We start from the raw sequence: 10094 nt of genomic DNA, 5'->3' as shown, positions 1-10094 counted from the left end.
CGTATGTGGTACAGAGGGTGATAGGTTAGGTTTCAAGTATAGCAAGAAAAAATCTGCAGTCATGATATTTAATGAAGAGGGCGGCGAGCGTAGAATACAGGAGTTCACGCTAGAAGTAGTGAATGAGTACAAGTATCTTGGGGTGTGGATAAATAACAGTGCTGAGTATCTGACAGAGTATGAAAGATATGTAATGAATAAAGCTAGTAGGAATGCAGCGGTCATGAAAAATAGGGCACTGTGGAATTACAATATGTATGAAGTGGTAAGAGGGATCTGGAAAGGGGTGATGGTCCCTAGCCTGACTTTCGGTAGTGCGGTCCTGTGCATGAGACCAGATGTTCAAGCAAGGTTAGAAATTAAACAACGGGACGTAGGGAGGTTAGCTTTGGGAACATGACAATACACCAAATCAGGGGGTACAGGGTGATATGGGATGGGCGTCTTTCGAGAGCAGAGAGGCTAGCAGTAAGATAGCATTTGAGGAGCGAGTGAGAAAAATGGGGGAAAAGCAGTGGGCTAGGAAAGTTTTCAGATACCTGTATATAAAGAATGTTGACACGAAATGGAGAAGGCGAACTAGAAAATTGACAAGCAAATATCTGGACAGCAGTAAGGGGGCAAATCAGCAATTATCGGTTAAGAAAAAGGTTAAAGAAACAGTGAGAGCTCTGTGGAAAACAGGGATCCTTATGAAATCGGCACTGGGAACATACCGGACATTTAAGCATGAAATTGCCAAAGAAAATATCTATGATAATTGTAGGGGAAGCTCTTTGTTGTTTGAGGCCAGGACTGGAGTTTTGCGCTATAAAACGTATAGAGTCAGGTACCAGGAGACAGATACCTTGTGCGTTGCGTGCGGAGAGAAGGAAACGGCTGAAAACTTGATACGTTTCTGTAAAGGGCTGCACCGTACAGTTGAAAGCATCGCGGCTTCAAAAAATGTGACTTAACTGCCTCTCGTGAGATCTTTCCTTCCTCCATGTACGTGAATGGACTGGCTGCTAAATTCTACCACAAGCCAGCCCACCAGCACCCCCCTGGATTGCCAACTGCGGAAACGTTTTAATAGGTTGCTAACTGAAAGCCTGAATGGTTCCATAAATAGCTGTTTTCCCGTGACAGCGTCTTTTTTTTTTTTGTAGCTAAGGCGCAATATTGACAAATTTGCCGCTTTTGAAGCAGACGGGTGCAGCAAAATGAAAATGCATCAGAATGATGCATATGGAGCAGCTGAAGCACAAATGCTTAAGCAATAGCTTAAAACGCACGTTTACTTCAATTTTTGAATGGAAACAGCGAGTATTGAAACATTGTTTGGCAGCCATTTTCTTGACACTTTGCTTCTACGAAATGTTTTGTGATTTGTCCGGCATCTCTCCAAGTATAATAACTTCGAAGAAGGTCATCCTCAAGCAACCATATTACGATGTAGCACCTCTGTGATATTCCAAGTGTCTTCAGGTGGTTAATTCGGGCCTTGCTGCTACCATTGAACGTAGGAATTGAGTATAAAGTGGAATTTCAGAGGTGTACATTCTGAGGAAGATATCAGTGGGCGCGCACAGCAAGAAGACCTATTTAAATATACTTGGTGGAATTTCGGGATACCCCGTGGGAGCTCTTCTCTGTAACTTGTAGTAAAGTTTCTTTGCTTGGTCCTTTTCCTTCCACCAGGGGTGCGCCGTCCGAGACGGTTTCGTGAAGGGAAGGCTAGTCGCACCACAGGTGCTCCGTCGGTGACGGGGACATGACGACTTGCGACGGCGGGAGTTAACGAGAAAATTGCCTTAAGTTTAATAAATGATATTTACAAAAACAGCATTTTTACACAGAGTTGCAATTAAGATGGAACTGGCTAACCGGGAAATCTTCCCTCCTCGGCATAGCCGAAGATGCATACCATCTAAACCTAGCCCAGAACGACGGATTGGGCTCCCAGGCTCGGTTTTAAGCCCTCTGGAGTCCCCCTCGCACTTAGGAAGCATCGAATAGCAGCAAGCCTCAACACTATTGGTGGCTTGCTGCCTGCTGCCCCCCTCAATTGTGACTATGTTAACAACTCTTCCCCAAAACACAAAATAAAAAAGTAATCAAATTATTTACAAAATGCGATGCACAGGGCGATCTCCACAAAAACGATCGGCAACAATAAAGTTACTCTCTCTCTCTCTCCGAATCTCGCGTCCAGCCCTACAACCTTGATAGTGCACGCCAAACTATCTCTGAAGGTAAAAACAAAGGCAAACAAACAAACTAGACGGACCGCGGGATCTCTTTCCGCAGGTGTCCATCCGACGCCTTCCTAGAACAACCTCAGTTATGAACCCGCGTGCGGTTCCTACGCTTACGACATTCCAAATAGCCGGAAAGGTACTGTCATGCAGTCTCCCCCTTGGAAGGGCAGGGAAGGGGTTCTTTGTTAGGACCCACTGCTGCCAGCAGTTTCATTGAAGGGTCTGTGACCGTTCAACCGAAGCTCTTGGGTCTGCTGGTAAAGGCAATGGCCGTGGCCTTCTGACAAACCGTTGACAACCGGCCACACGGTGATGTCTGTCACCGGCCACACTTCCTGCACTATAGACAAATATGTCGAAGGAACGCTTTATTACTTCCCACCGTCCCATGCACCTGACGCTGACTCTAGAAACCCTACACCTGTGTCCGGGAAGCAAAAGATTACAGTCACTGACCAAGTCAGAGTAAAAACAAATTGACATTTCGGAACCCGTACGGGTTCCTTGTTCACAATGAGGCTAAAATGGCAGTGGTCGAAACTTAAATACCCAGAATATGACGTAGTGACTGTATGCACACGGGTGGCATCGTCCCTTCCTTCCGGTTCATAGTATCAGGTGTCGTCTGGATGAATGATGACTCAAGCAAAAGCCGTGCCGTCAGGTTCCGCTCTTTGGAAAGAATTGCGGCGTTGTCCCAGGCGATATCATGCGTTTTTTTCGTGCGCGTGCTCGGCAATCGCGTTGGAAGCCACTTTGTGGTTATCAACATCGCGCTGATGCATCAGCGCAGTGCCGTCCTTTCTCCTCCAAACGACCGGTTTGCACCAGCGCTTCCGAATGCTGCGCGTGTGCTTCCGTTGACGATTATGAGCTGGACACCCCATTCCAGCTGTGGTGTACATTGTGTTGTGCGCATCTGCTTTTCTTTCTTTATTATGGACATCAGACGCGTTCGACGACGTATTATAGTGCAAATAGAATACTTGTATAAATATAGTACCTCCCCCTCTTTTTTACCGGTACCCTCACCTCTTTAATTTCATTTCTCCAGACTGCCTGCTATCCTTTTTTTTCCGCCGCCCCGGCTCATGTGCTTCCGTAGCGATGGCAGATGCTATGGCTAGCAAAAATCTTTTCCTTCCTTTTTATCATTATTTGAGCAATAAATCGCCACTACTATAGTCGGATACAACTTAAGCCTGCAGTGAAGCTCCGCCCACACTCAGGACTGCCGTACAGAATTCCTCCACGACAAGAGAGCAGACCGTTGTTAAAACTTTTCTTCTTGCCCAAACCAGAAGCTAATCACAAGAAAAAAATTATAACCTCTCGAATTATGACACCTGGATTGTTTAATAAAGTCAAATATTAAAAAGCTGATTTCGTTTACTGTTGTGATTGGCGAGTGAAGTAATAAAGGAGGCTGCGGACCATGGCCCAGTGTTAACAATTGCTGTTTTTTTTTAAGTTGTATCCTACTATACTACTACCAGCGCTTCCTTGTCCTCTGGAGTGCGCAGCTTAAGCAGCCACAAGTGTCCCATCGGTACAGCACTGTACCATCGGCTATGGGCCGATCCCTGCCGTAGCCCTCCAAACTACAATTCCTTCGAGGGGCGCTCGGAAATCTTCCTGCCATCCTCGTCAAAGTGCTGGAACACGCATTCCTCCAGGCCTTCGTGGGAAGGCAGCTACGGTAGCACGAAACTGTGCCCCTCGGGGAGGGGGGGTCGCCGGTGGAAGGACCTCACACGGAGAGAGCCATTCCGCGTCCGCTCCCGTCGAAAGCCGGAGCACGCAGGCATGTTCGTACAACCTGGTTATGCGCGGCTTGATGTGTATGTCGTGTAGCGTTTCACATAATGATTGTGAAAAGAGCAAATAGTTTCGGTGCCTGCGTGGGCAAGAGGAGCCGCTGACAGGACCCATTAACGCTGTCGTGTCGTACCCTTCAAAGCGGGACTTCGTTGTCCCCCGATTTTTTTTTTCTGGAAGTTTGATCCCAGATTTGGTAACCTCAGTAGTGTACTTTTATCCTTTTTTTGCGTTCATCGCTCATTTATTTTTATTATATCTAAGTAGAAGGTTCAGGCATATGTACATATTTAGGAAGCCGACGCTTCAGTAGGCGGAGCTTCATTATTTTCCTTCCATAGCGTCAAATTGACGTCTCCTATGGTCGAGCAGTCCACCGTTCTTGTGTTCCTGTAAGCAAAATTTATTTTGTGTACAATTATGCAGAACTCGCTTCAAGCATTTTGAATGAAATAGCAACAAACTAACTAGATGATAAACGATACGCATCGCGACTTCACATAATTCAAATTAACAGATGATTAACAAACTGTTTCATAAGATTCACTTGAGTATAAGAACGTGCTACTCAGCTACATAAATTTTCTTAGAACATTTAGTGGATTTCAGTGCATTCTTTTGAATAACGAAGATGGTATAAGGCGATTCAGATTTTTACATTGTTCACTGGCTCATGCGCATGCTGCCTGCTCTGCTAGCTCCCGATGGTAGCGGTGGTACCAAAGGCACACAGTAACGCTAAGATAAACAATATTAGACACCTTTAGCATGCCGTGTTACCGTTGCCGTTACCGGAGTACCGGGATCCCGCCCGCTGCCAGTGAGCACGCGCTAATTGGTCCCGATGCGGCAGGTGTGTGTGCAGCTGCCGGGTACCTGGCGCCATCTGGCGTTCTCGAGGCGATCTGCGCAGGCGCACTGGAGGTGGGCGGGCTCCTGGTATACCGGTAAGGCTAACGTTGACACGGTACACGATATGACGAAGGTGTCTTGAATACGGAGTCGTGGAATCACGTTACATATGTGAGAAGTGGCGTGCTGTCGTCTACATTGCGATAACTAAGAAAGGGTTACTTGTGGGGAGTTTATATTCTTCGATGATTAGGACATTTGTGGCAACTGAACCAAGTGCTATCTCAATTAAAAATGTTAAACACTTGCGCGAAGAAGCAAGCACAAAACTCTTTTAAGACAATACAGTTCATACGTGACAATGTGCTTGGAATAACAATATGAACTGTATTCAGCGCAATTTTCGCGCTAAATAGGTTTCGAAATTGCTTTGACTCCGATGAATTTGATGCAGTTCATTCACTAAGAAAGCTGAACGTACGAACACTTTTGTTTTATTTTGATATTCTTGATAGCTGTGAGTAATGCAAGCAGACACAACAGTGAAAATACACGAATTAACATGCATTTTGTTGCTATAATTCGTCTCTGACGAATTAACAAGCTGCTCTTCCTTCCTCTCCAAGCGTCGTTGGCCCCAAAAAGAATTGTTTGCTTGCGATATTCCTTGCGTGTATTTGGACCCAATCAATCAACCAACAGACACTAATCCATTCAACGTTCATGAGGACGCATCGTCTGGAAGTGACCTAATTATGCTTTTTTCGCAACCAAGATTGAGCGTGCCACAAAACAACATAGCGTTGAAAAATAAAAAATAAACGCAGCAGGTGTGCGTTGAGAGTCTGAGGTTAAAAGCTGGCTGAAGAAAACTGTCGTCAAAACTTGCTTGAGTGTAAAAAAAAAATCCGAGGCTGCCGCAAAAATTTCCAAAGGGTTTCTATGTCCACGAGAAAATCCCTAGATATGAAGAAAAATTTCGAACTCAGTGACGTTTTTCAATGGTGGCACTTGTCGCACTCCACTTGAGCGCCCTGTCAGTCATTAGCTGAATTAAACAATGGCGTAATTGGGCGACCATTTTCTAGGACGAGCAGCAGGAACACTTCGTCCCGAAATCTCATTATCTCATTTGCTTTGAGAAAGCAGGGTGTCTCGTTGTATGGTTGGCAGGGGGCCGCTCGACACCTGTTGAGCGTGTGGGCTGCTTGCTGGCAAGGCAACCTCAGAAACGTACCGCCTCTCAAGGCACTACTGAAAGCCAGTGGCGCTAAGGAGCGAATATATATGAACTGGCGACATTCAACCAACAATAGAAGGGCTAGCTAGAGGCCCAACCTATTGCCACGAACATACTTAGCTCATACTGCGAAAAGTGTCGATCGCAATCGAGAAGCGGTGCATATCGCCACTTGCCAGGCGCGGATATCTGCCAAAGCCCCAGATAAAGCCTGCCGTCGACCACCTGTAGGCGAGCAGCAGACAGGCACATCGAAAGGAAGATAGACTGCTCAACGCCTCCTGCATTTCAATGCCAGTAACACCACTGCCTTCACCACCGGATACCTTTAAACGCCTCTGTTGGTTTACTCGAAGTTATGTGGCGCCACGAACGGGGTGTGGTGGCTTAGGTCAGAGCGCGAACAGCTGGAATGACTGCAGAGTGGTTCTGTAAAGCTTCGCCACGCGAAGTAAAAAAAAAACATTTTTTGCTCGCCTATTTTATGTGGTCCACTGCTAAATATTGTGCTCTCACTGCCTCCAACTGCACGTACATAACAGGCACTAAGGCATAGGAAATGGAGAACGGTAGGAAGGGAGGGCTCCATTTGTCGATTCCAGCTTGACTGGCTGACTCTGAAATAGAGGCGTTGGGTCGTTCGGACAGGACGCCATGCTGCAACTCACACATGACATTTTCGACCCGCTTCTGCCTGGTCACACAAAGGCAGTCTTAGCTTTGGGTCTCTCCAAAGCTTTTGATCGCATCGAACATCAGGTGATCATGACTGCCCTATCTCCATTGAATGTGGGTGCGCGCACGTACGCCTACATTCAAGCATTCCTCACTGACCGCACGGCTGAGATACATTTTGGACCTCTCTCTTCCCCCCATACACGCTTCAGAGTATCGGAACCCCTCAAGGGTCCGTCCTCTCCCCCTTCCTCTTTAACATCACCCTCATCCCCCTCGCCCGAAAGTTGGCAACTATCCCCCACCTTAAGCACACTCTTTATGCCGACGACATCACACTGTGGACCACCCACGGCAGTGACGGCGACATAGAGAACACCTTACAGGAAGCAGCCACCCTCACCCAAACTTATGTACAGAACATCGGACTGTCTTGTTCCCCAGAGAAGTCCGAACTGCTCCTCATCCGGCCAAAGAACCAACGCTCCCCCCCGCTCCCCCATTGCCATCGAACTGAATGGGGACCCGTTACCGGAGGTTGACACCCTCCGCGTATTGGGCCTGCATATCCAGAACGATGGCAAAAACACCACCACCCTCAAGAAACTCAAGCAGGTTGCAGGCGCGATATCGCATCTCATCAGCAGAGTTTCGGGCCATCATAGAGGCATGAAGGAGCGCGACCTCTGTCGCCTCATTCATGCCTTTGTCCTCAGCCGTGTGCTCTACACTACCCCATACCTAGAACTATCCAAACACGACATAAATACTTTGGATGCCTTGATCCGCAAGGCATTCAAAGTCGCACTTCATCTTCCCCTCAATACCCCCACAGACAGATTACTAGGCCTGGGCCTCCACAACACGATCGGGGAACTCGTGGAGTCCCATCGACAGGCCCAATACATAAGGCTTACACAAACCTCCACAGGCTGGTATATCCTGGACTCCCTCGGAATCAGAATACCAGCCAACGACCCAACCCTCCTCCCCATTCCTCGATCCCTTCACCGAGAGCTGGTCATCAAGCCACTGTCAAAAAATATGCACCCCTCCCACCATGAGCAGCGCCACAGAGCCCATGCGAAGGCACTCCACCGAGTGTACGGCTCCGAGCCGGACGCCGTATGGGTGGACGCCGCCTGCACGGGTGACGAAGCAACCGCAGCCGTGGTGGACTGCTCTTCATCCGCCCTCCTCACACTACCTCTCCCCCCGACACCACCCCAGAGGCTGCAGAGGAAGCTGCCATCGCAATTGCCATCACCCGCACGGAAGCCCAGTACATTTTAGCAGACTCTAAAGCTGCAATTCTAAATTTTGCGCGAGGCCGAGTCCACGTCCCTGCTTTTGGCATACTGGGCTCGCCCGACGCACTCCCACCCCGCCATGTAGAGCTTATATGGGTGCCTGCGCACTCCGGGAATCCCGGAAACGAGACCGCCAACCTTTTAGCCCGAGGTTCTTTAAACCGGGTTCAGGGGGCCTCGGATCGGGGATTCGCGAGGGAGCGAATATACTCGTTCAGCGAGATGACGTAGGCCTACAGAGCCTCGCGCCAGCTCTACCCCCCGCCCCACCCCTCCCTAGATAACAAACACGCAACACTCTGGCGCAAACTACAGACACACACACTCCCCTCACCCCTGACCCTAGCCCACTATCACCCCTCCTCCCCCACTCCTGCCTGCACCTTGTGCCCAGAACCATTCGCCTCTTCCCTCCACATCCTCTCCCTCTGCCCGGCGGACCCTCCCCCGCGCGGCCTAGAGGACCTCAAGACCTGGGAGGACTGGGAGACCCTGCTGCGCTCGGAGGACCCGGCCGTGCAGACAATCGCCTCCGGCCGGGCTGCCAGTGTTATGGACCTTAGGGACATAAACACTTGAGTGCAGTGGGGTCGTGCGAGACCCAGGGGCGTGCCCCGACTTCCTCTCCAACAATAAAGTTTTTCTCTCTCTCTGGGTTGTTCGGAGCCCCAAAGTTGTATTTGTAAATGAAGAAGGCATATTTTACTGTTTTATAGAGTATAAGTTCACATTCGGAATAAGGCTAACTGCTTTCAAAGCGGCCATGAAGTGAATCTCTTTACTTACGTGTTCTGTTGGCTGAGAAAAGCGTTCTCTTGAATACATTGCAGTCCTTTAATATTCTTGCAGAAGACAGAAGCCAGTGTGCTGTTTCTAATCGAGGCTAGTTGCTCTATAGCGTGGAATAGAAATAAAATCAAAATAAAATCAAAGTCGCGTCGATAAGCAAGTGAGACGCTTCACCTGTCATTCTATGATCATTAATATGTACAGCCTCCGTCCTAAGTGACAAGTTTCCTGCTTGTTTAAAGATGAAATATTATTACCTGTGTCGAACATCGTCCGGAAGTTGCAGTGAACCTGATGCCAGATATGTTGCCGAGCTTTTAAGGGAATTTTCGAGCTTTTCTGCCAGAATGGTAGCAAAAAAAAATAACATGCGTCGAAGCGTACCGTTGTGCTAGTGAGGCGCCTAGGCCCATGCCGCTTGCGTCGGGATTAATCGCAGCTTAGGCGTTTTCGTCGAAATGAACCAGCACAGGTGGGACTGTAAGCAAAGTTCAAGGACTCTGAACGCTTCAAGTTATGGTGTGCAATGCCTTTTGCGTGCATGCCGCCACAGTTACATTAGCGCCACGTGTGGTCTGTATAGTGAACTCATTCAGCCTACAGTTTAGGAGCGGACAGACGCCGAGTGTACTATGATGGCGCTCAACGTCGACACAACGAAACTTATAGATGGCTACGCCTCCCAGCGAAATGACGAAAAGCCTCTGCCGCAATCACAGCACCCGATGAAGCCATGATCAGGCTCTTAGAACAACCTGACATGAACCGTCCTCGTTGACAGCTGCACAGCTGACAGCTGACTGTTCTGTCATTAGTGTACCTTTAGCCACTCATCCACAGAAAGCGACAACTTAGAACAGTCTGCAAATCCGGCCCACCTTATTACGTTCTCGGGATGGTGCACCGAAAGTGCAGCATCCAACGGACATAGTAACGCGGCAAGCTTCGTAGCTCTGCAAAAGGCAGTGTTTCCGCGGCGTCATCTTGGACTTGGACGTCTTGGTTAAGCATGTTGTACTCACTGACCGATGTAAGTTCGCCACGCTTTCAAAGGACGAAGCCATACGCCTGAAGACCAGTCTCACACGCTCCGTCGCCCTATGTGTCCTCGAAGACCAAGTGAATGTCTTAAAGCGTTCAAGCATCATGGTCCCCATAGAAGTTGGGGTT

The 10094-nt window shown here is 48.5% G+C and overlaps 1 protein-coding gene across 1 annotated transcript in view; it reads right to left on the bottom strand.

The window, feature by feature from the left end:
* Positions 1–4332: 4332 nt before the first annotated feature.
* The window catches only part of LOC144108227 (peroxidase-like), a 31178-nt gene continuing 25416 nt past the window's right edge, over positions 4333–10094 (bottom strand). The window contains exons 12-13 of the mRNA XM_077641506.1: positions 8922–9027; positions 4333–4448 (exon numbers count right to left, since the gene is read on the bottom strand). Of these exons, the coding sequence (XP_077497632.1) occupies positions 4349–4448; positions 8922–9027 (206 nt within the window). The 3' untranslated portion in view covers positions 4333–4348. The remainder of the gene's footprint in view (positions 4449–8921; positions 9028–10094) is intronic.

This window comes from Amblyomma americanum, chromosome 10 (genome assembly GCF_052857255.1).
Source record: "Amblyomma americanum isolate KBUSLIRL-KWMA chromosome 10, ASM5285725v1, whole genome shotgun sequence".
Taxonomy (NCBI): Eukaryota; Metazoa; Arthropoda; class Arachnida; order Ixodida; family Ixodidae; genus Amblyomma; species Amblyomma americanum.
The sequence above is the reverse complement of the archived record's forward strand: the minus strand, read 5'-3'. Positions and strand labels throughout refer to the sequence as shown.